Source organism: Trachypithecus francoisi, unplaced genomic scaffold (genome assembly GCF_009764315.1).
Source record: "Trachypithecus francoisi isolate TF-2019V2 unplaced genomic scaffold, Tfra_2.0 Lachesis_group0, whole genome shotgun sequence".
Classification (NCBI taxonomy): Eukaryota; Metazoa; Chordata; class Mammalia; order Primates; family Cercopithecidae; genus Trachypithecus; species Trachypithecus francoisi.
In genome coordinates, this window is record NW_022681453.1 from 135,953,744 (window position 1) to 135,979,453 (window position 25,710).

Here is a 25,710-nt window from a genome sequence, read left to right on the forward strand (position 1 = left end):
TTTGGAGAGAGCTGCTGCCGTGCTGTTTCCAGGACCTGAGCCTTCCCTTGCAGGAGGTTCTGGCAAGGCTTGTGGCAGGTACACACCACCTTCTAACTCCAGGCAGGCCAAGGGGGCCTCCAGAGCTTCTCAGAGAGCTTTGAGATGTTGGAGACACAGAGAACTGGGCCTGCAGGATCCAAGAAAGCTCAAGTGGATGAGTGAGTGTGGCCTGACTCCCACCCTGGGAACCCAGAGGAAGGGTTGTGGGCCAGCAGTGCTGGGGCTGGCTGCAGAGGGCACTGCTGTCAGGGCATGGCCCCCACCCAGAGTAGGTGGGCAAGCGCTCCAAGTGTTTCTTGTGGGCCAGAGGTGGGCAGATGGAGAGAGAGCCAGTGTGCACCACTATGACAGGGCCACCTGGAGGGACAAGGGGCCTTGCCAGGAAGGGCTAGGCTCATGGTTCCCACGGGCAAAGGAAGAGATCATAAGGGGGCACCCAGAAGAGGGATCCCACAAACATGCCTTGTGTGACAGCATCCCTAACCATCTGTCTGGCCTGGGGAGGAGAAGCCACCAGCCACCCTGTCTCTGACAAGTCAAGGGATCGAATGCTCTCTTGGCCTGGCTGAGTCTGTATTTACAACACAAACTGACTAATTAGGTAAAATAACCTAAGACTGAGCTGCAAAGGTACAGGATCTGCCTGGGTTTTCCCCAGGGTCAGGGAAGATGATCACCACGGAATAAAGCTGAAAGGGACAGGAAGGGACAGAGACCAAGCCTGGGTTCTATTACATCCGGGATCGTGTTTGTTCACACAATGGCTTTGCAGGGTTTGCACAGAGCGTGGAGGGCTGTGGCAGGGAAGCATTGAGAGCGGGCACATCGTGGGGAGGGGCCGGGCTGTGTCAGGGGAGGTTCCCAGAGGAAGGGACATGCAGGGAGGCCTGAAGGCCAAGTGGAAAGACGAGTGTTCTGGCGAGGCTGGGAGGAGGAAGAGTCTGGAGCCTTTGAGGGGTTGGAAGAGATGCTGTTAGAGGTTGGCAGGGCTGGGGGGACCTCTGAGGGGGTTGCCTTGATCCTAAGGCAACAGAAAGCCACTGTGCAGTCTTATCCAGGGGGTAATTATATCACTCTGATAGCTGAGTGGAGAAGAGTTTGGAATGGATGAGGTTAGAGGAAGGAGCTTCCCTGATGGCCTCCATGAGGTGAGATGCTGGCCTCACCCAAGGAAGGGACAATAAGATGGAGCCAAAAGGTGGGATTTGAAAGACACGAAGGAGGTGGAGCCAATGGGGCTTGGACCAGGTGAGAGGTGAGAGGTGAGGGCTGCATGTGGCTGAGGATGGATTTGTGGGAGCACCTTCACAGATAGGCTCAGGGTGAGGCAGAGGAGCTCAGAGTTGGCTAGGCTGGGCCTGAAAGCTCTAGAGATGTCCAAAGTAAGCAGGTGAATCTGTTGGCCTGGGGCTCCAGGGAGAGACCTGGCCTCAGGAAAAGATCAAGACTCTTCAAAGCCATGGGAAGGGAAAAGAATGTGTTTTCCAGTCTTTCTAGGAGAGAGCACAGGGCCTAAAGAACTTGAACATCAGACACCAGAGGATGTTCTGCCAAGGGAGGCTGAAAAGACAGTCAATAAGATGGGAGGAGGCACAGGCAACAAAGAAAAAATAGACAATGGAATTCATGAAAATTAAAGTTTTGTGCATCCAAAGACAGTATCAACAGAGTAAAAAGGCAGCCCACAGAATGGGGAAAAATATGTGCAAATCATATATCTGATAAAGAATTAATATCCAGAATATATAGAGAACTTCTAAAAGTCAACAGTGACAAAGAAAACAACCACATTCAAAGGACCTGAATAGACATTTCTCCAAAGAAGAAATACAAATGACCAATAAACACATGAAAATATAGTCAGCATAACTGATCATTAGGGAAATGCAAATCAAAACTACAATGAGGCTGGGCACAGTGGCTCATGCCTGTAATTCCAGCACTTTGGGAGGCCAAGGCGGGCGGATCACCTGAGGTCAGGAGTTCGAGACCAGCCTGGCCAGCATGGTGAAACCCCATCTCTACTAAAAATACAAAAATTAGCTGGTGGTGGCTGGTGCCTGTAGTTCCAGCTACTCGGGAAGCTGAGGCAGGAGAATCACTTGAACCCGGGAGGTGGAGGTTGCAGTGAGCTGAGATCGTGTCATTGCACTCTAGCCTGGGTGACAGAGTGGGACTCCATCTCAAAAAATAAAAAACAAACAAACAAAAAAACTACAATGAGATACCATCTCAGACAGATTAGGATGACTGCTATTTGAACAAAACAGAAAATAACAGGAGTTGATGAGGATGTCAACAAACTGGAACCCTTGTGCTGTGGGACACAGTATGGCAGTTCCTTAAAAAATTAAAAATAAAATTGCCATATGAAACAGCAATTCCACTTCTGGGTATCTACCCAAAAGAATTGAAGGCAAGGTCTCAGATATTTTGCACTCATGTTCACAGCAACATTATTTACAATAACTAAAATGTGGAAGCAACTCAAGTGTCCCTCAGTGGGTGAGAGGGTAAGCAAAATACATACAATGGAATCTTATTCAGCCTTAAAAAGGATGTAAATTCTGAAAATTTATGAAAAAAATTAAGAAAAAATTCTGAAAAAAAAAATCCTAAAAAAGAAGGAAATATATTGTAACCTGGATGAACCTTGAGAACATTATGGTAAGTGAAATAAGCCAGTCACAAGAGGACAAATATTGCATGAGTCCACTTATATAAGGCACTTAGAGTAGTCGAATTCATCAAATACTGTATGATTCCACTTACATAAGGCACTTAGGGTAGTCGAATTTGTAGGGATGGAAAGCAGAATGGCAGTTCCCCGGGCTGGGGGAAGGGAGGAGTGGGGAGTTAGTGTTTAATGGGTGCAGGGTTGTAATTTAGGCTGACACTAATGTTCCTGACATGGACGGTGGTGATTGTGGTACCACAGTATGCATGTGCTTACTGCCACAGAACTGTAGGCTTAAACGATGGTTATGATGGTCAGTATTATGCTCTCTCAGCAAGTTCCCCAGACTTGCTCGGGATGAGGCCATTTCCCAGGCCCTCGGGCCTCTGCTACCACTCTTGTCAAATCTCATCATAAGGACAGAGCCTAGACCAGGTCATGTAAGCCATTTATTGGTTTGTTTTAAAAATATGTATTTTATTTATACATGAAGTTTGGTGAGAAGTGCTCGATTAATTCAGACAATATCTGGCACTTGATGTCTGTCCTTCCCTCCTTTTTCCTACTCTCTTTTCCCCTCCTGCTGATCATTGTGCAGTTCTGGAAATTAAAAAAGTGACAGCCAGGCTAAAAGCTAAGGGTTGGGTCCGGCTCACCCCCGCCCCCAGCCACACCGTCTGCAGCCAGCCCCAGGCACCTGTCTCAAGGCTCACGGGCTGTCCACACACATAAAACCACAGTCTCCTTCCGGCCAGCTGGGCTGGCAGCCCGGCCTGCCTCCCAACCACATTCTTGCCTGTGCAGCGGGTGGTGAGCGCCCAGCAGGGGCACACACCTCTCCAAACCTTGAGAGCAAAGCACAGAGATCTACAAAAATAGGATTTCCACTTGGAGAAATGTCGCTGGGACAGTTAAACCATGCCCCACACTGGACTCAAAGGGAACACAGGAGAAGAGAATTAGATCTGTCAGGGGCATGGTTGGGTCTGGGGTTGCCACCAAGGGAACTGGGGTGACAAGAAGAAACATAATACTTTACTCGCCGGCAATGCCCCCCTTCAGCACTGCCACAAATGTCTAGCCCTCCGACAGCTCGGCGAGGTAGGTTAGGAGCAGCCAGCCCAGAGCGGGCAGGTGAGACTGAGGTGGCCTGGGAGGCATGCGCCTGATGGAGGGGCTCTGTGGGAGAGCTGGAATAGGGCAGCCAAGCCCTTGCCTGCTCAGGCTCCGCCAGTTGACCCTGTTACCTCAGCGTGACAGTTCTCTATGTTAAAAGATTTGCATATGCTAAATAGGATTGTCAGCAGCTGAAGAGGTCCTGGGGGTGATTGGACTAGTAAAATATTTTTCCCTGAAAAAGCCTTTTCACAAGACCTATAGGACCACCTGGACCTTGTCCCAAATAGGTCCTGTGTGTGGGTGCCATCAGGATCTCGGGCTGAGCCAGAGGCTGGGCCTGACCACAGTGCCCCCTCTCTCAGAGGAGCCATGGTTCATTCCCCTCTCAGGGCACAAGAACTGGGCCTGACCATCCCTTTCCCTGCAGAGGGCACAGGGCCAAGCTCCCCTCCCCACTCCCATGTCTCTGTGTCGAGAGAAGCTGGGGACCACACAGAAAACTCCTCCGCACATGATCCAGAGAGCCCTGGGAGATGGCCAGTTTCCTCTCTTCAGGCAGGCTGAGGGGCCACCATGGCTCAGGGCTGGTGAACTTCTTAGCCCCAAACCCACAGGGCTCAGCCTTCTCTTCCCTTGGCCTGTTGGGCAGGGCCTGCCAGCTTCCAGGAGCAAGGACAAGCTGTATGCCAGGCCGTGAGTGGGGCTGGCACCCTTGTGCCCTTTGGTTTTATGGTTAATACTCTTACGGGAGGGGAAGAAAAGGCAACTATCAGTGCCTAGGGCCAGCCCTGGGACCCAGGCCACTCTCCTCTGGAAGCCTTTTATTTTTGTAGGACTGACAATATGACCTGCGTGAAAACGCAGGGGGAGAATGGGACCTTGGAGACAACAGAAAGCCAGAGTGAGCCCCGCGGACAAGAACCCCATCATTGGAGGGCCGGCAGGGAAAGGCCTGTCTCCCTTAGACTGGGAGTCTGGGTCCCATGGCCTGTGTCTGGCCTCCATGTGTGAGGACTGTGTGTGTGCGCTTGTGTGAGTGGGGGGTTCAGCCCTCCCAGCATCTCAGGTCAAGTGGGAGGGGGACCTCATTCGACCCCTGGGCAATGAAGACCTGTGGGAGCCACACTGGATTCCACTTCTGCTTTGAGAACAAAGTTCCGGCTGCTCCACAGGCAGTCTTGTTCAGGGTTAAGAAGAGACAGCATGAATTGCTGCCCATGTCCATGGAAAAGTCTTTAGCTCTTTGCTCAAGTAAAAAAATATCAAATATAATAAATTTATGAAAGCCCATTCACAACATATACAGTCTCAATTTTATATTTCGCCTCAGCAGCTGGGATGAAGTTGCTTTCCAGAGCCCCAGGGCATTGCCTGACCAGACCAGGTCACAGGTCTGTCTGAGGCCTCCAGGCACAGGCCAACTGCTCCGGCTGCCACGCAGCACCACAGAACTCTGCCTGGTTGATCCACGGGGCCGAGGCCCATTTCTTACTCCCAAAGCCAGGAAGGCCCCAGGGTGGTTTGTGACTGACTGCATTTGGGTTTGCCACGGTGCAAAAGGCTGCTTTTTGGTGTGTCCTGGCCAGCTCACACGATGTGTCCAGGCCGAGGCTCACACGATGGACTCACGGTCCCTGTCCGGAGATGGGGGAAAGTCGGCGACATCTTCGCTGTGGCTGTAGTCAGAACCCGGCACCTGGATATTATCGCTGGTGGCTCTAGTGACACTGTCATAGGAGGGGGGGAAGGAAGTGGAGGAGACGGAGGAGCTGGAGGGTGGGCCAAGGGGCCGGGAGAAGTTCTCATTCATCACATAGGCGATGAGGCCCTCTCGCTCAGGGGCATCCTCTTCAGAGAGGCCGCTGCCCGTCTGCTGACGGAAGAGGAAGGAGGCATGCTTCACAGAGCGTTGCAGCAGGTGCCTGCGGAAGGCCCTCTGGATAACCATGGCTGACACCTCCTCATGCTTGCGCCGGAGTGTGGTGGTGATGGGCTCATAGGAGATCTTGGATGGGTTGGCTGCCATGAACTTCTCCTCCATCTGGATCTTCAGGGCGTCCATCTCCCCAGACTCCCCCAGAACCCTTTTGGTGAAGGCAAAGAGGATGTCCATGCAATGGATGCGGTCCCCACTCACCATGGGCAGGTCCATGTTGATGAGGCTTATCTGGTTGGGCTTGGCGATACGGAGTGGCTCAGACAAGGCATCGGCAAAGTCAGACAGGACTGAATACTCAATAAACTGAGTGGCCTCTGGGTCAAACTTCTCCCAGATCTCATAGAACATGTCGAAGTCGTCCTCACTCAGGGGCTCGGTGCTCTCCTCTGTGGCCACGCTGAAATTCTCCAGGATGATGGCAATGTACATGTTGACCACGATGAGGAAGGAGATGATGATGTAGGTGGTGAAGAAGAGGATGCCCACGGCTGGGCTCCCACAGTCCCCCCGAGAGCCATTGCTGTTTGGCAGAGTGGGGTCACAGTAGGGGGGCCCGGTGTTGAGGATGGGGCTGAGGAGGCCATCCCAGCCGGCTGACGTGGTGATCTGAAAGAGGCAGAGCATGCTGTTGGCAAAGGTCTGGAAGTTGAACATGTCGTCGATGCCAGCCTCCCACTTGACATAGGCGAAGTTGGCCATGCCAAAGATGGAGTAGATGAACATGACGAGGAAGAGCAGCAGCCCGATGTTGAAGAGTGCGGGCAGGGACATCATGAGGGCAAAGAGCAGTGTGCGGATCCCCTTGGCCCCTCGGACCAGTCTGAGGATGCGGCCGATTCGGGCCAGGCGGATGACTCGGAAGAGCGTTGGGGAGAAGAAGTACTTCTGGATGATGTCCGAGAGCACAGTGCCTGTGGGAAACAACAGAGACTGTGGCTACTGGTGGCACCTCAGTCCTCTAGCCAGCATCTCTGTGCAGGGGTGGGGGAGTCTCTGTATGGCAAGGAGCCAAGGAGAGGTGGCCCTTCCAGGAGGATTGCGTCCACTGGGCATGCTAGGACTCTGCCTGCTCCTGCCTGTCTGAGTCTCCGTGTCTGCATCTGTCACCCAGAAAAATGGGTCCTTTGCAGGGTTCCTTCTCAGCCCCTTCATTCCTTAATCTTCAGTGTGTACCTGCACAATAGAGCTGTCCTAGGCCCATCTTCTGTATCTTGGGTTCTCAGGCCAGAGGGGCTCTGCTTAGCATCCTGCCCGCCCAGCTTGGACTAGCACTCAGGCCTTTCAGCTCCTTGCTGAAAGTGTGGTGTGAGGACCAGCAGCCTTGGGATCTCCTGGGTGCTTATTAGAAATGCAGAATCTCAGTTCCACTGCAGCCCACTGCATCTTAATAAGCCCAGATGATTTATGTGCCTATCAAAGGGCATGAAACACTGGCCCAGAAATCAGTGCTCCCTGATGCCACGCCATGGCCAGTGTCTTCTCTCAGCCTCTCTGTGATGGTTCTTATCACCCTCCTAACTCTGCCACCTTTGAGGGCTTCACTACCCCTGGGTCTTCAGTGACTACCTGGGTTTGGAGTTTTAAGGGGCATGGATATAAATGATAGAATAAAGAGTGAAATAAACTTGTCTTATATGGCCCAAGTGCCCTTTCCAGACTCCTTATATACAAATGTCACTGACTGACATGTGTCCAGTGTTTACGGTCAGTGGAGCAATGGGCCAAGCACTTTATAGCCATCATTTCATTTAGTCCTTCCCGTTGTCCTAGGAAGTGAGCAGATGCCATCATTCTCATCTTCCAGAAGAGGAAACAGAGGTGAGGTAACTTACCCAAGTTGCCACCTAGTGAGTGAGAAGCTGGGATTTGACTCAGACATTTGGGCTCCAAGTTCATCTCTTAACCACTCCTCTCTGGTACTGCCCAAACACCGGGCCAGGAGATGATCCCAAAGTACATGCTGCACCTTCCAAAGCCTCTGAGACTGTCCCTCAATGGTTCCATTCCTGTTGCTCACATCCTGCATTCTCTAAAGTTCCTCTCCAGTCCCATGAGGCACGCTCTCACCCTCACCCTGCTTGAGACCCCCCAGAGATTCCTAACCCTACTCTGTGCTTCCATCTGCCCATCACTATAGCCGCAGCAGTGCCTGCCTTAGCCCCTGCATTATCCTTTACATTTACCAGAGGCAGAGGTTGTATATGGCAGAAAGATGAAACTTACAGTCACCACAAGGCAGAGCCCCATGGGGGTGGAGTTAAGAGTTTGGGCTCTGAGCACAAGTGACAAAAGAAAAAATGTAGGTAAACTAGACTTGATTAACATTTAAAACTTTTGTCCTTTAATAGATACCACGAGGAAATGAAAAAACTCACAGACTAGGAGAAACTATTTGCAAGTCATATATCTGATAAGAGACTATGATCCAGAATATGTAGAGAACTCTTACAACTCAACACTAAAAAGAGAAATAACCCAATTAAAAAATGAGCTAAGGACCTGTATAGAGATTTCTCCAAGGAAGATATATAAATGACCAACAGGCACATGGAAAGATGTCCTGCATCGTTAGTCATTTGGTTTTGCAAATCAAAACCTCAAGGAGATATCACTTCACACCCACTAGGAGGGCTCCCATAAAAAGAATGCAGGCAATAACAAGTGTTGGTGAGGGCAAAATAATCGGAATCCTCATACATTGACGGTAAGAATGTAAAAAGGTGCAGCCAAATTGAAAAACAGTTTGGTGGTCCCTCAAAGTTTTAGATAAGAGGTTTTCAGGGGCTGAGGGAGAGGGGAAATGAATGGGGAGTGACTATTAAATGGGTAGAATTTCCTTTGGGGAAAGGAAAATATTCTAAAATTAGATAGTGGTGATGGTTGCAAAGCTCTGTGCATATACTAAAAAACACTGAATTGTATACTTTAAAGTGACTTTAAAGTTAACCGTGAATTTTATGGTATGTGAATTATGTCTCAGTAAAGCTGTTATATAAAAAAAAAGATCTGAGTTCTGAGGTCAAACAGACATGGGTCAGGATTGGGTCTCTGCTTCTCCCTAGCTGTACAATCTCCCTCCTTTAGTGCTGAATTGACTGGGTGAATTGCATGAGACAGGTATGTCTGAAAGAGTCTGGCGTACACCTTGGCGGTTAGCTCCAGAATTTTCCATCTTCAGGGATAACTTCTACTCTGGAGGGCCACCTACCCCCCATCCTTGGGGACCCACCTCATCCTTAGTGAGCTTCCTTCTCCTTCAACCTAAGTGCGGGCAGAACTAGCCTCCACAGCACCCACTCCCATTCCCAGACTCATCCTTGAAGCTATCTAAGCAGTTAGAGAACTGTGTTCCCAGGTCCTCTGGAGGGTGGGGCCAGGAGGGAGTGCTGGGTTCTCTGCCAGGTTGGTCTCCTTGACCCAAGTGGACCCTTCCAGATAAGTTCTCTCTGGAGAGGTGTGTGTGTGCATGTATGTATGAGGGGAGGGGGGTGAGAAATCCACTGAAAAAAGAGTGAAAGAACCTAGGGTTGTACATGGCATTCAGCAGAGACCCAGGGGCCGGACAAGAGGCCTGGCTGGGGAGGGCTTCTGTCCAGCTGACTTGTATACCCACCCACGATGGAGAGGATGACAACCACGAAGTCGAAGATATTCCAGCTGTTGGTGAAGTAATAGTGGCGCAGGGCAGCCAGCTTGACAATACACTCGCCTGTGAAGATGGCCACAAAGAGCAGGTTGATCTTGGCCAAGATGTTGATTTTCTCAGGACTTTGGTCATCTGTCTCCACCATCATGGTTACCATATTCAAGCAGATCAGAAACATGATGGTGACATCAAAGGCCTGCTTGGTCACAATGTCAAATATGAAGCCCTGGTACTTGTTCTGAAAGGAGAGGCAAATGGAAAGCACTCAGCAGGGCCCTTGGGAGGCTGGCAAATGCCCGTTTCTGCCTCTCATCTCAGGCCACCCACCCTCCCACTCTACCCTCTAGTGAGCTCAAAGCCCCTGCCACACTGCCACAGAGTGCAGAGGAAAAAGTCCTGGAGGTTAAAGCTATTGGCTCTCCTGCTGAAATGCTTCCTGGGCTTCAAGACCCAGCTCCAAGGCTCCATCTTCCATGAGGACTTCCATGACGGATCTTCAGGGAGAGATTTTTCCTGCCCTAAGCATCCTTAGCACACTGTTCACTGTGCTTCCCTTTCAGTTGCCACAGTCTGAAGGCTCAAGGGTAAATTTCAACTTCAACCCTAGTAATTATGTCAGTGCTTAGATTAATATATTTTCTCTACTTTTAAAATATAATTTATTTTATTTATTGTACTAACCATATTTACATGTGTCTTTAATTGTAAATCAGCCCAGATTATTTGGGGAAAGAAATAAGATTATATATATATATATATATATATATTTCTTTTCTGTTCTCCCACTTAGAAAAGATTATAAATAACACACACACACATTTTTTTTGGATAATGGCTTGACTGGGCCAAGGGAGTCAGTCTCTCCAGAGCTCTTGGCTCTCCCCACCAGCTAACTCAGGAATCTGGCTCCCTGACTGTTCTGGGGGTCCAAGGATGAGGATCTGAGTGGGGTGGGGTGGGGCTGTGAAGGCTGCCCTGCTTTTCCTGAGGAAAACCTGCATCCTTGAGGGGAAGGAGGAAACCTGCTCAGAGACAGAGGGTTCCTGTGGGTAGAGAGTGTCCCGGGATGCTACATCCTTCTCATACCTTCCTCCCTATCTGTATGAGGCTGGGACCTCTCTTCATGCTCAGACATCTGATAGTGTCCCTCAGGCTGGGCTGAAAGACTGTGAGGTGGCCCTGATGGCTGGCCGTGCAGCATGAAAGCTTCCCAGGGACCCCAGAAGATCCTCCCCACTCCCACAGAACCAGGAGCCTAGCTCACCAAGGGCCGTGGGATGGGCTTCTGGGGCTTCTTGGAGCCCAGCTTCTTCATGGCATTGTAGTACTTCTTCTGTTCCTCTGTCATGAAGATGTCCTGGCCCCCTAAGTGCAGAGAGAAGGCACCAACCTCATTCTGGGGTTCTCAGAGGCCCCAGCATGGAGGGCACCAGGATCTTGCCTCCTTGATGAGGATGCCAGGGTCAACTACCTCCTGGCTTCCTCTCCTGGACAAAATATGTCCCTATTTTGCACCACAGATTCTTCCCCAAATCTATTTATCCAGGAGCCCTTTCCCCTTTCACCTTGAGATCTCTCTGGTTTTATGACCTGCAAATCCAGTATCCACCCCCGCCCTTTCCCCATCCCAGCTCAACCAGCCTTCAGGTTCTCTCTGTTCACTTGGTTTGTCTACAACCCAGTTATAGCCGCTCTGATGAAGCTCTGGGAAGACCCAGGGCCTCTGCACAGGCCTTACCCATGACCTCTGATCATGGACCAGGTGAACAGATGCAGCTCTCACACCAGCTTCTCCCAGGAGTCTCATCTCTCAGGTGGATTAGGGCAGACATAGGGCCTCCCACCAAAGCCCCTTCTTATGTTCTTACAGGCCTAGACATGTTACATCCCTGGACACACCCTTCGCCCCACCTCATTCCAGCAGCAGCAAGAAGAGGACCATCCCCAGCAGGGAAGGTGAGAAGGGGCCTGGAGCCTGAATGGCCCCTCAGTCCCCTGGCACCCAGCCCTGCCCTGCCCAGGCCAGCGGGGAGCTGGTGCTCTACGTATCTTTTTCTTCTGTTGGTTGAAGTTGTCAATGATGACACCGATAAAGAGGTTCAGGGTGAAGAAAGACCCGAAGATGATGAAAATGACAAAATAGATGTACATGTAGAGGTTGTATTCCCACTGGGGCTGCTCTTCATACTGTGAGGGAGAAATCACACAGGAAGATCAGACAGGCTGGGGTCTCGGGGGTCACATGGGGAGGGGTGGGGGGCGGAGGCCGAGGGCTGGCTAGGGGCATCCATTCTGTGGGAGAGAGGGTGTATCTAGAGGAAGGTCACTAGCCCAGTTATGTGAGTCTGTAGGCCAGAGGTGGGTGGGGATAGAGGTGAGAGGAGTGGATGGTGGCAGGTGAGGACAGCAGACATGCTGGGCTCAGGGCTGGCAGAGTATCAGTGCCTGGCTCCGGCCCTGGGCCAATGGGAGGCTGGAGTACATGGGGACCTCTTTCAGTCTTCACTGAGCTGTCAGTGTGACCGGGTGGGGTGCTGGACAAAGAAGAAGCTTGATTTGCATCTCTGTTGCTTCCACCCCATCCTCCTGGGGTAAAAGTCAGTAAACTACAGTGAGTTTAATTAAAGACATTTGAGAATTTTGGGACTTTTTAGGAGACCAAGCAACCTTGCCCCAGAGTCAGGCTTGGGCATTCCAGAGAGGTTGAACTCCAGAGTGACACGAGATCTTGCCCTTGTGGGCTGGGCTTTCAGATGCAGACGCTGATTCCCTGGTGGCCAAGCAACCAGAAGCCTCAGGTGCCTGACTTGGTGGAAGGGGCCACTGTGGCAACCTACCCCCCTGGAGTCCACAGCTGCATACATAATGTCCATCCAGCCTTTAAATGTTGCCTGGGAGGAAAAGACAAGATTAGGACAATCATTTAATTCTGCACCTTGCTTGAGTTACTTAGGGCTCTGGTCTGGACGGATGAAGCCAGAAGCAAGCTTCTTATGAAAAGCAAGACACCCCACCTCACCCCTTCAGCAGCATTCAAATGCCCGGGTGGTCAGAGAAAGACCTTGTTTAGGGCTAGGGCTGGAGGGGAAGCAACTGAGTGGATGCCCCAAGAAGGCCATGCAGCAGGGAATAAGCTTCTTGATTGAGGGCAAGAGTCTGAGGGGGCTTGCAGGAGGTCTGTCCTTCAGATCCACACTCATTTCCATTTCTAAAACATCACAGAATCCTGCCAGTGATTCTGTCAGGGAGACAGAGGTGGAGCTTAGACTCTGTGTTCTAGACTCCAGGGCTGACCTGGTCCCTCTTGTCCTATGTCTCAGAGAACCATGTGGCTTCTGCTCCATGGACTTTCAAGGGAAGTTCCCGAAGAATCTCAACCTTCCCTTGTACTTAAGGGGGTTCTTTTGTCAACGGTGTGTTGGTAAATAGTTAACAGCTGACTTCCCAGAAGAAAAGAAAAAACCCTGATTGTTGGTTTGCCAATTTCTCTTGTGTAAATATTCCCACCATGGTTGATTTCAGGTTACCAATGTGAAGTTACTCAATGGAGTTGAGAAGAGATGCATAAGAGCTTAGCATTATGGAACTCCCACTATACAGACAAAATAGATGTAAAAAACCTCAAAAGCATAGATGATAACACTAAAAAGTAATGATGAATCTTGAGTATTTATTACCTTTGTTTTAATATCATTTAGTTAATTTTGTAAGTTTATAGAATTAATTTTTTTAATGGCTATGTTTAATAAACAGCTTGCAAAATTTCTGAAAATGTAAAAATGAGCTCTTGTGAGCTGGCACAAGCTGGCTCCAGCATACCACACCAAGGGAGTAAAGAGGCGAGATGAACCAGAGAGGGCCCTGGTTATGGTGGCACAACCATAGAGGGCTGCTATGCAGAAAGAGCCTAAGAGACATGCTTGGTGGTGAGACTGACTGACTCCCCAGTAAAGTCTCATTTGTGTTTTTGGCCAAATCCAGTCCTGTTCTGCCCCAACCCTTTTTTTTTTTTTTTTTTTTTTTGAGACAGAGTCTCACTCTGTCAAACAAGCTGGACTACAATGGTGTGATCTCAGCTCACTGCAACCTCTGCCTCCCGGGTTCAAGTGATTCTCCTGCCCCAGCCTCCTGAGTAGCTGGGATTACAGGCATACACCACCATGCCCAGCTAATTTTTGTGTTTTTGGTAGAGACAAGGGTTTCACCATGTTGGCCAGGCTGGCCTCGAACCCCTAACCTCAAATGATCCACCAACCTCAGGCTCCCAATGTGCTGGGATTACAAGTGTGAGCCACCGCGGCCAGCCCCCAAGCCTCCTTTCTAAGCACAAGCTCAGTAACACAAACTTCCTGTGTCTATGAATTCTTATGAGGCAGGTAAGGCAGAAGGGGAAGCTGAGGTCGCCCATAGTAGGCAAGTTACTCCAGCTCCCTGTACCAACAGACCCTTGCCTATAAAGATAGGCCCGGAAATACTTTGGAAACTGCTGGGGACCACCCAAGGGTATGAGATACTTATGACTGAATTCTTCCCAAACACCGAGCAGCTGTGTCTGGAAAGGTGAGCAGGTCTTAGTCTACAAAAGGAGGCCTTTTATTCCAAAGTTCCGACATTCTGAGGGACAGTTGCAGGAATAGACAGCTCCTTGGGTTTGGCGCTAATCTACCGTTCTCCACTAAGCAGTGCAGGCGAGTCTTTGTGGGACTACCACTGGGGTTTAAGGGATAGGTGGAGGTGTGAGTGGATGCCTAAAGTTTCCAGGTAAGAGTCTGCTGAGTTTTCCTCTGCTTTGGGAACCAGAGACAGGTGTCTGGGCTTAAGATTGGAATAGCAAGACAAGCAAGTTGTAGCTTTTTGCACTGTGGTTCTGCTGCATTAGTCAAGGCTAATGGTAGGTTAATTTTATGGAATGTGTTATAATCACAGAAGCCACCATACTCACAAAATCAATGGAAACCCTAGAACGATTGTGTGTGCTTAAACATTGCACATCAAAGATGGAAATACGTTCTTTTAAATAACACAAGAGCTAACACTATCTTTTATAACAGAGGGTGGCCACAGTCACAACTTTGCTAACAGTTCAGTTCCTCAGTAGTCTACGGTCTTTCATTTTTTAACCTGTGCCATCACACTGCCTAACTGATAGCCTGAAGAGGTCAACTTGACTACTGGCTGGGGAGTTGGTTCTACAGCACCACGGAGCCATCCCTATACTCTGCAATTTGGAGAATGTGGTATTGGTTCTAGAACTGAAAGTCTGGGGATTTCCCAAGGAGCCAAATCCCTGGAGAGTCCTGAGTCTCCTTTGGGCACTGTGATCCTCCTGTGAGGATCCAGCATGGCCCCACTGCCCCACTCCTGCCCACATCATGGGTGATGGCCATGCTGCTCGACAGCCATTGGGAGGAAGGAAGTCCCTTCTCTCCAGGACTTACCACCTGCAGAAGGGCCAGGTACCCGGCCCCTACGTTGTCAAAGTTGACTTTCACCTTGGTCCAGTACAATTCTCCGGTCATGTTCAAGGACTCACACTGGCTCTTGTTGTTCACAATGGTGTAGTTCAAAGGCAAGTCTCCCTCTGTCTGGTTGATGCACCTCCCAAACTTCCCCGCGAAGAGGTTCACGCCCATGATGCTGAAGATGAGCCAGAAGATGAGGCAGACGAGGAGGACGTTCATGATGGACGGGATGGCGCCCACCAGGGCATTGACCACCACCTCAAGTGGACAGAGAAGTGGCTCAGTTCCTGGGGGGGCCCAGAACACATGCCCTTTTCAAGACCACCCCCCCACGAAAGAATGAACTCCCTGGCTGCAGGGGCCTGTGCAGGTGGGTGTGCGGATCCCACACTCATGGGAGAGGCCAGCTCCATGGCTGGAAGCCCTGGTGGGGAGTGAGGGGAGTGCACACTAGAGTTTGGTGTGGCTTCAGAACATCTGCTTTCCCTTCTTGGCCCTGCCCTGAATCTGTGGTCTTTAAAACCTGATTTTCATCAAGGTGTGTGCTGGTTGAGGATGCCAGCAACTTGCTGGGAAAGACCTCTCAAAACATGTCCCCAAGATTGGGTTTCCTAACAATCCCAAGAGTCCTTACATTTTTGGAGCTAAATTCTGGTTTATTTTAGGTTGTTGCTATTGGGATGGATGGGTGTTCTCCCCTGAAGTAACCCAGGGGACCTCAGTGCAGTGTCCAGAGGGTGTTGTGGCAGTTCTCCAGTGCTCCCGTAAGAGCAGAGCCAGAGAGCAGGTGGCATGGGCACTCACTGTGATACCGCTCCCCAGTGAGGGGCTCTCAGATCCCATGGAGCCACAGCCTCATGCTCTGCATATAAACTCAGAGCACCCTGTAGAAGATTCCCTAGTAGAGGCATTTGGGACCCTCCACCCCACTCATGGACCAAGTCCCCAGCTGTCCATGCACCAGGAACACGAGTGCCACACAGACTGGAGGTGAAGCTGCTGTGGACCGTGTGGTGTGGCCCAGATGCCAGGTTGGGGGATGCTGTTCCCCAGAAGGCACGCTGAACCCTGGAACAGGGTGAGAAACAAACTCTTAGGGCACCAAACATCTGGGTGTAGAGTGAGGCAGGGAAGCCCTGGGAGTTTGCCCTTGGCTGGCTCTGTGGCCAATGGCCACCGCAGAGGCATCCCTGGCACCTAGTGTCTCTTTGTGTCCCTCTGGAATCAAATGTCCTTGCTCCCAAAGAGATATTTAACTCTGAATAATATCTTGTGGATGGTTTCCCACCAGGAATGAGCTATGTGTGTCTCCATGGATTGGGGGTGTGGGCAAGGTTCAAAGCCATCAACCTGAGCTGTGTGATGGTGCCTGCTGGGTCAGTGACAGACAAACAAACATGTCTTCTGAAGCCACACAGAACTGTGTATGTTTTGTTAAAAAAAAAAAAAAATACCCCACGCAAGTACACACAAACACACACGTGTGTATTTGTTTTCTTGCTATATATCACGGCTGATGATTTTCTTGGTGGGCTTTCAAATCTGACTGATCTGCTCTCATTCTTTGGTAAAATGTGGTGACTTGAAAAACGCATAGGGATCTGCACTAGGAAAATGGTGCACAGGAGATCCCTAAGCACGTGGTCATTTCCTGTACAGCCTCTGTCTGATGCTGGGAATGCAGCGTGCTCTATGCCTCTTCCCTCACCCTCCCGACCACAGCCCCACTGCCCATCACAGAGGGCTGGCAGCCTGTGTCTGCCAGGAGGCAGGGCATGCAGAGGGGCACACTGAGTGGGCACACAGAGATGCAGCCCCACGGGACAGCAGAAGCACAGGGGCCCTGGTGCCAGTGGCCTGGGGTATAGCTGAGACCCCTGTGCCCAGCAAGTCTTGCTTCCTCTCCTTTGTCCAGTGCTCTCCCAGCCCTCACAGGAGCTCACAGGGCTGGAGGGTGAGCCCTGGAGGTGGGTTCTCACAGCTGCCTACCCTCAGGGTGCCTCCACGTCCAGCTGTGCCTCTCTTGGAGGTTCTGGGCTATGCTCCTACCAAGTCAGCCTCGGCCACAGTCTCCGCGGCCACAGGACATCAGAAGCACAGGGAGGGACCCTGGGTAGCAGTGGGCTGGGCCTGTGGGTCAGCAAGCTGAGGCTGGGGGTCCCTCCGTGGGACCGCCTCCCACTCCCTGGGTGGGAAGGCAGCCGCCTCTCTTACCCTCATGCCCTCAAATCGTGACAGAGCTCTCAGGGGGCGGAGTGCACGCAGCGTCCGCAGTGACTTGATGGGGCCCATCTCGGCAAAGCCCAGGGTGTTGGCCACCAGGCTGACCAGAGAGACCTGGGGGAGGCAAAGTAGAAATGGGGAGGATGGGAACAGCTCCCCACTGTTGGGGACAGACAGTAGGGCTCCTGGCCCTGCTAAGATGGCGCTGGGTGCCAGAGAGCCACAGGCCTCCCATGTCCACTCTTTATTAGTCCTGGGGTGGACTGTCATCACAGGCCAGCTCTGCATTGGGCCAGGCTTCCCAGAGCCCAACCTGGGGTGAGCCCAAGAGTGTCCTGGCTTCTGGGCCTTTACCGAGAGGCTGCTATGTGTACTTCACGTACAGACTCTATAATAACCCCACTAACCCTGCGATGTTGCGATGTGTCACCTCTGTTCTACAGATGGGAAAACTGAATTCCAAAGCCACTTTGCTGGTGTGGCGGAGCAGGGACACAAAGCCTGGGCTTTTGGTCTCCACATTCTTTCCTTCAATTCCAATTCTTGGACCTATCTCCTTCTTCTCCAAAGAAGCCTTTTTTGAGGAAGGAGAGACAGTCCTGGGTTGAGTAGGAGCAAACAGACAATCGCGGGGCATTTCCCCAAGGCCAGACTGTGCAGCATTTCAACATCTTCAAAGAGGAAAGCAAAGGTGGGGACTTGGTGGCACCAGGAGCCTCAGCTCTCTGTTCCCTCTGGCCCACCCCTCCCAGGGCACTTCCACTCTGTGGATTTTGTCCTTCTAAAGCTCCGTAGGTATCTACTCCCTTCTTACTTCACTGCTGGCCTGTGATTACAGGCCAAAAATGGCCTCCTGCCTGACCTCCCCTGCAGTCACTATACACACTGCCCTGGTGCTTAGGCCAGCCTGGGGTTCGGAGAGGCTGGGGGCAGGGGCCTGACTCCCACAGCCTCTTCCCAGGCTTGGCAGCACCAGGTCGGAGGGAGCTGAGCAAAGAGGTCCAGGGGAGGAAGACACGCCAGACTGATTTCGGTGTTGCCCGCACTCACCCCTCAAGGATGCTGGGCTATGGGCCCTCAATCCTGGAGAGTCGGGGGGCATCTTTCAGGGACCTCTCCTTGAGGGCAGGACCTCCAGAGTGCCAGGTCCAGCTGGTCCGTCTGCCCAGTTCCTAACAGGCTACCTTGTGGTCTGTTCTTTGCAAAGCTTGCCCCATCTGCCCCGGTGATGGCCTCCCGTCTCAGGTGACGGCAACTCCATCCCTCCAGCTGTGCAGGCCACGATCCTTGGCATCCTCCCTGCCTCCTCTCTATCTCTGACACCCTGTGTCTAACCCGTCAGGATTTCCTGTTGGCTCTGCCTTCAAAATACATCTGAAGTCCAAATATTTCTCACCACTTCTACTGCCACCATCCTGGCCCAGCCTCCATCGTCTCTCCCTGGATCATGGCCTGAGCCTCCTAACTCTTCTCCCTGCTTCTACTCATTCCTGTCTACCCTGGCCTCCATGACCGAGTGAGCCCTAAAGAAAATCAGTCAGTTCACGGCACTCTTCTGTTCAGAGCCTTCTAATTCTGTCCCCCTACCGCCATTTCATTCTAAATCAAAGCCCATATTTTTTCAAAGGTGGCAATCTGGCTGCATCCCCTGCAATCTGGCCTCATCTCCTGCACTTCCTTCTGCTTAGTGGCTCTAGCCTCCCTGCATTTCCCCCAGTATGCCAGGTGTGCTCCTGACACACCGTCCTTGCACTGCTCTTCCAATCTCTGCTTGGAACGTTTGCCAGACACTGGCCTGGCTAACCCCAACTTCAAACCCGCTCAAATGTTACCAAAGTGGGCCTACCCTGATCATCCTATTTAACGTGGTAACCTGCACCTTCCCCTCCACTCCACCCACTTCCCTTCCCGAGTTCTCTTTGCTCCATGATAGATACCACTTTTCCACATAATGTAAAAGTGGCTTCTTGATGATGCTGATTGTTTGCAGCCACCTTCCTCCACGTGGGGAAGAGTTCTTGTTTTGTTCCCTAAGATCCCCCGCACCATAACTGTGCTTGCACACAGTAGAGACCCAATAGCATTTACTGAAAAATAATGCAGAATTCTTCTTGGAAACATCCTTCCCTAGACTCTGTCATGGAGACAAACTTTCCCATGAAGCATGTGGATGGGGTAGAGGCACAGCAGTGCGGCCAGTGTCAGGAAAGCTGAATTCCATACCCACTTCCTTCTGCTCAGCCTTGGGCAAGTCCCCTCCCTGCTGTGAGCCTTGGTTGCCTTCTCCACAGGCTTCTTCTCCTCTCTTGGACCTGAGCAGGGAAGCATTGCCAGTTCCCTTTCTCCTGCCTTGGCTCTGAGCTCCCCAAGGTGGCCAGCGGCTGGTGGGTGGGCTTCCGCAGATGTCTGTGCAGAGTCCCTCTGGCCTGCCTTGCGGGAGACCCTCAGCAGACCCAACTGCCCAAGATGCTGCAGGAACATGGGTCAGGGAGCCTCAGGGCTGAGCTGCCAGGATCCCAGGCCCTCCCACGGTCCCTCAACGGGGAGGCCTCAGGGGCCTCTCCTTCATCTCAGGGAGGCTCTGAGGGCTGGGCCAGGCAGTCCAGTGTGTCTAGAGCTCTCCTCGCCCCTCTTCCACCCACAGCACACCCTCACCACAGCATTAGCATCCTCTTGGCCACCTGGGGTGACAGGAAGAGGCCTGAACTGCAGGTCCAAGGACTTGGATCTGCATTTCTGCGCATCCCTCTAGCCCAAGGTGCCTCTGCCACCATGGCCACCCACACTTTGACTTCCCATCCAGCCTTGGTAGCCTCAACCTGGACTCTGGCCAGGCTTATTGGGGACTGAGCCTCTGAGTGGGGTATAGAGATCGCACAGGCCTGAGCCTGTCCTGTAAGCACAGGAAGGATAGCTCCTGCTGGTGTGCAGAGCCCGATGTCAAGGCCGGAAGCCATCAGCAAAGCCTTCTGGAAAGCCCTTTTCAGTCTGCAGATCCTGACTGCACTCTGTTTTGTTTGATCTCCAGAGAGGTCCCTCCACCTGCACCCTTTGCCTTCTCTTTCTTTGTCCTCAGTGAGTGCGGACCCAGAGCTGCCCTGCACCGACCTATTTCTCCCTGCTTGGTTACTTTCCCTCTAACCCTGCATTCATGCTGCCTGGCACCCAGCAGTGTCTTGGGGCCTGGGTAGCTGTGGGGCAGGGGCTTTCCACTCCATCTGCCAACCGGGTGTTCAGAAGCCATGCTGACTTCCTGCCCCAGGCCCTCCTTGGACACAGCCTGAGCAGGCAGCCCTCACAGCTACCTGATCATCTAGGGCAGCAACCCAGAGCCCCTGAGCCAGTGTTCATGGCTTCCTCCTCCTCTGGGGTGACTCCACCCCTCTCGCATCCTCCCCAGCCAGTATCTTCTCCCTGAGCTGGAGGCTCTCCCCTGCCTGCCCAGCATCCCTTCAGCAGCCTTCTCCCCCTGGCATGTGTGCATGGAGGCTCCAAGCTATCCCCCTCGTGTGTGCATGGAGGCTCTGAACTGGCCATCTGTCTAGTGGGCCCAATGGACACTTACAGTCTGCTGTGGTGTGTGCTAGAGCACAAGCTTGTCTGCTCACTTCCCTTTCTGGACTCTGAGCCCCCAGCCCCCGCCCTGGCTCACACCCCTACCTTGACTACTCTCGAACGATCTCCCCTAGAAGCAGGGGCCTAGGTCTCTGCCTGCTGTGGCTCCAAATTGGAGGCTCTAGAGGCAGGACCCCGTCTCCTATTTCTTGTCTTCCTCTGAGCCTGGAAACCTGAGGACAAGGCCTGAGTCTCAGACTCACATCCTCCTTCCTCTCTGTCTGCCCTGCAACACTGCCGCGTGCCTCCCCTTCAGCCTGCTGGCTCCCACTGGGCCCTCTACCTCACCTCCTTCTCCCGTACCAGCAATGGGGTTCCCCTTCCTGTTCCCTTCGGGTGCCCACACTCACATCCACGATTAGAAAGTCGAGCCAGCACCAGGCATTGGTGAAGTACTTCTTGAAGCCATAGGCCACCCACTTAAGCAGCATCTCCAGCACGAAGACATAGGTGAACATCTTGTCGGCATACTCAAGCAGAACCTTGATGGTCTTCCGCTCCTCCAGGTAGATGTCCTCGAAGGCCTGCAGACAAGGCCGGACAAGGCAGACATGAAGTCTGGACCACTGCTGACTCCACCTTGCACCAGACACCGTTTCGTTTCTTTTCTTTTCTTTTTTTTTTTTGAGACGGAGTCTTGCTCTTTTGCCCAGGCTGGAGTGCAGCGGTGCAATCTTGGCTTACTGCAACCTCTGCCTCCCAGGTTCAAGCGATTCTCCTGCTTCAGTCTCCTGAGTAGCTGGGATTACAGATGCCCGCCACCACACCCAGCTAATTTTTTGTATTTTTAGTAGGGAAGGGGTTTCACCATGTTGGTCAGGCTGGTCTTGAGCTCCTGACCTCGTGATCCACCCACCTTGGCCTCCCAAAGTGTTGGGTTTACAGGCGTGAGCCACTGCATCTGGCCTAGGCACCATTTCTGACAACATCTCCTGCTGCCCAGGAGAGCGGGGAAGGGGTGAGGAATGCTGTGGACAGGGTTCCTCCTGGGCAGTGTTGGACTAGATGAGAATGCCCTCCAAGCGGGGCCTGTGCCACTGGCAGGCCATGAGATGGCCTTATGTGGTAGATGGATAGTAAGGCGAATGAATGGTGTGATCCCCTCTCCCTGCGCAATAAAGATCAAGTTTGAGTTTTGGGCTAGGCCTTTCTAAAACTTGCCATTTTAACAAGGAGAGAGGTATGCAGGCTCAGCTCACAGCTTTCTGTTGGAAACAACATAAAATATTTTTTGTTTTCACTCCATTTTGCTTTAGCTTTGTTTTTTTTTTTTTTTTGGAGACGGAGTCTCGCTCTGCCGCCCAGGCTGGAGTGCAGTGGCCAGATCTCAGCTCACTGCAAGCTCCGCCTCCCGGGTTCATGCCATTCTCCTGCCTCAGCCTCCGGAGTAGCTGGGACTACAGGTGCCCGCCACCTCGCCCGGCTAGTTTTTTTTTTTTGGTATTTTTTTAGTAGAGACGGGGTTTCACCGTATTAGCCAGGATGGTCTCGATCTCCTGACCTCGTGATCCGCCCGTCTCGGCCTCCCAAAGTGCTGGGATTACAGGCTTGAGCCACCACGCCCGGCCTAGCTTTGTTTATACAGTTACTTTTTGTATATGGAAAAATATTGGTTTCCAATTAATAATAATGATTAAGTTTCACTTTACAAAACATTTATTTAAATAAGCAAAAACCAATGAGAGTTGATGTAAAGCTGAATTTTAAAGAAATTAGAGTAAAAGTCATTTGTAGATATGATGTTTAGGAACCACAGGTGTAGATAAAGTCAAATCTGCAATTCTCAGGCTCTAGGAGTCAGTTTCCAAAATCCTAGGAGTGTAAGTCTTTCTCCACTTCCTCATTTCTGCCTCAACTCAAATTCCTGAGCTAACAGAGAAAGTCCAGTGGCTCCCACATGGCTTCTACCTCCAGCCTACTGATTTGTTCCTGTTTCTGTCTCTGTCCAGAGTATGCTCTGAGGTTCCTGTCTAGGCAACTGAACTAGAGCTCTGGGGGAGCTGCCTCCACCTCCCACCCCTGGGCCTCCCTATCCGACTTCAGGGCCTCTGTGAGTGACAGTGACCCAAGAGACCAGTGCTGTTGGCACTGCCGAGGCATACATATGGCTCACTGGGTCACTGTAGACGGCACAACAGGATAATTCAGCTCCCAAAATGGATTTTGGGAGTTGTTCAAGATAAAAAAAAAAAAAAAAGCAGGGGTATTGTATTTCTTTTCTGAGTATAAAAATGGGTGCATCTTATAAAAATTAAATAATATGGAAATGATAAAAAAGAAAGTAAAAGGCATCTCAAATTTCATGACACCAAAGTAACCACTGCTAACATTTAGGTGAGTATTATTTTTGACAGTGTGTATGTGTGTGCACACACAATCACAATTTTATGAGACACACTAAATACTTGCCTTGAAGTTACTTTCTCCATCAAACAATATGTTGTGAACATTTATCCACTCAATAATATGAATACATACAATAATATCTATCACTATTTTAAAGGGCTGCATATTTCATTATTTGCATACACTGCTATTTATTTAGGCAATAACCTTATTAATAATGCATATTTCAGTTATTTACAGTTTATCTCTAGTAGAAATAAAGTTGCAGTGGACAGGGGATTGTTGAGGACAAATTGGGTTGCCAGGCGAAAGGTGTGCTTTTGGTACAGTCTGGGAATGGACCTCTCTGAAGGCAACACCAGTTGACGCTCCATCTCTGGGCCAGGAAGGGGGCTCTTCTCCACTGCCCCACCGACATTGCTGTCACTTCTCCTTTTTCACTTTTCCCAGCCTAATGAAAGAAACTTGTATTTTGTTACATTTTCATTTATTTTATTAGGAGTGATGCTGACATCTTTTCTTTGGATATTTGCTGTGTTTTTTGGGGGAATTACCTCTTCATATCCTTTGCCAATTTTTGCACTTGGGTGTCCAGTTTATTTGGGAACATTAACTCTTTGTTTGGTAACACAAGCCCGGGTTGTGGCACCAACCTGCCTTTAAATCTCACTTGCTAAGAGTGCCCTGGGCGGAGCAAGATGGCCGAATAGGAACAGCTCCAGTCTCTAAATCCCAGTGCGAGCAACACAGAAGACCGGTGATTTCTGCATTTTCAACTGAGGTACTGGGGTCATCTCACTAGGGAGTGCCGGACAATCGGTGCTGGTCAGCTGCTGCAGCCCGACCAGTGAGACCTGAAACAGGGCGAGGCATCGCCTCACCTGGGAAGCGCAAGGGGGAAGGGAATCCCTTTTCCTAGCCAGGGGAACTGAGACACACAACACCTGGAAAATCGGGTAACTCCCACCCCAATACTGCGCTTTAAGCAAATGGGCACACCAGGAGATTATATCCCACACCTGGCTGGGAAGGTCCCATGGCCACGGAGCCTCCCTCATTGCTAGCACAGCAGTCTGCCATCTAACCCGCAGGGCAGCAGCGAGGCTGGGGCAGGGGCGCCCGCCATTGCTGAGGCTTAAGTAGGTAAACAAAGCTGCTGGGAAGCTCGAACTGGGTGGAGCTCACAGCAGCTCAAGGAAAGCTGCCTGTCTCTGTAGACTCCACCTCTGGGGACAGGGCACAGCTAAACAACAACAACAAAAAAAGCAGCAGAAACCTCTGCAGACGCAAACAACTCTGTCTGACAGCTTTGAAGAGAGCAGTGGATCTCCCCACACGGAGGTTGAGATCTGAGAAGGGCCAGACTGCTTGCTCAAGTGGGTCCCTGACCCCTGAGTAGCCTAACTGGGAGATATCCCCCACTAGGGGCAGTCTGACACCCCACACCTCACACGGTGGAGTACATCCCTGAGAGGAAGCTTCCAAAGTAAGAATCAGACAGGTATACTCGCTGTTCAGCAATATTCTATCTTCTGCAACCTATGCTGCTGATACCCAGGCAAACAGGGTCTGGAGTGGACCTCAAGCAATCTCCAACAGACCTGCAGCTGAGGGTCCTGACTGTTAGAAGGAAAACTATCAAACAGGAAGGACACCTATACCAAAACCCCATCAGTACGTCACCATCATCAAAGACCAGAGGCAGATAAAAACACAAAGATGGGGAAAAAGCAGGGCAGAAAAGCTGGAAATTCAAAAAATAAGAGTGCATCTCCCCATGCAAAGGAGCACAGCTCATCACCAGCAATGGATCGAAGCTGGTCAGAGAATGACTTTGACGAGATGAGAGAAGAAGGCTTCAGTCCATCAAACTTCTCAGAGCTAAAGGAGGAATTACGTACCCAGCACAAAGAAACTAAAAATCTTGAAAAAAGAGTGGAAGTATTGACAGCTAGAATAATTAATGCAGAGAAGGTCATAAACGAAATGACAGAGATGAAAACCATGACACGAGAAATATGTGACAGATGCACAAGCTTCAGTAACCGACTCGATCAACTGGAAGAAAGAGTATCAGCGATTGAGGATCAAATGAATGAGATGAAGGGAGAAGAGAAACCAAAAGAAAAAAGAAGAAAAAGAAATGAACAAAGCCTGCAAGAAGTATGGGATTATGTAAAAAGACCAAATCTACGTCTGATTGGGGTGCCTGAAAGTGAGGGGGAAAATGGAACCAAGTTGGAAAACACGCTTCAGGATATCATCCAGGAGAACTTCCCCAACCTAGTAGGGCAGGCCAACATTTAAATTCAGGAAATATAGAGAACGCCACAGAGATACTCCTCCAGAAGAGCAACTCCAAGACACATAATTGCCAGATTCACCAAAGTTGAAATGAAGGAAAAAATCTTGAGGGCAGCCAGAGAGAAAGGTCGGGTTACCCACAAAGGGAAGCCCATCAGACTAACAGCAGATCTCTCAGCAGAAACTCTCCAAGCCAGAAGAGAGTGGGGGCCAATATTCAACGTTCTTAAAGAAAAGAATTTTCAACCCAGAATTTCATATCCAGCCAAACTAAGTTTCATAAGTGAAGGAGAAATAAAATCCTTTACAGAAAAGCAAATGCTTAGAGATTTTGTCA

At 50.9% G+C, this 25,710-nt stretch overlaps 1 protein-coding gene across 5 annotated transcripts in view; it reads right to left on the bottom strand.

Annotated features, from left to right (window-relative positions):
* Positions 1-3,155: 3,155 nt before the first annotated feature.
* The window catches only part of SCN5A (sodium voltage-gated channel alpha subunit 5), a 109,351-nt gene continuing 86,796 nt past the window's right edge, over positions 3,156-25,710 (bottom strand). For 3 of the 5 annotated variants that reach the window (XM_033212071.1, XM_033212068.1, XM_033212069.1), the window contains exons 21-28: positions 21,074-21,247; positions 17,100-17,222; positions 14,862-15,143; positions 12,261-12,314; positions 11,473-11,610; positions 10,688-10,792; positions 9,391-9,661; positions 3,156-6,688 (exon numbers count right to left, since the gene is read on the bottom strand). In XM_033212071.1, the coding sequence (XP_033067962.1) occupies positions 5,451-6,688; positions 9,391-9,661; positions 10,688-10,792; positions 11,473-11,610; positions 12,261-12,314; positions 14,862-15,143; positions 17,100-17,222; positions 21,074-21,247 (2,385 nt within the window). In that variant the 3' untranslated portion in view covers positions 3,156-5,450. The remainder of the gene's footprint in view (positions 6,689-9,390; positions 9,662-10,687; positions 10,793-11,472; positions 11,611-12,260; positions 12,315-14,861; positions 15,144-17,099; positions 17,223-21,073; positions 21,248-25,710) is intronic. The other 2 variants (XM_033212072.1, XM_033212073.1) reach the window with 1 other exon arrangement.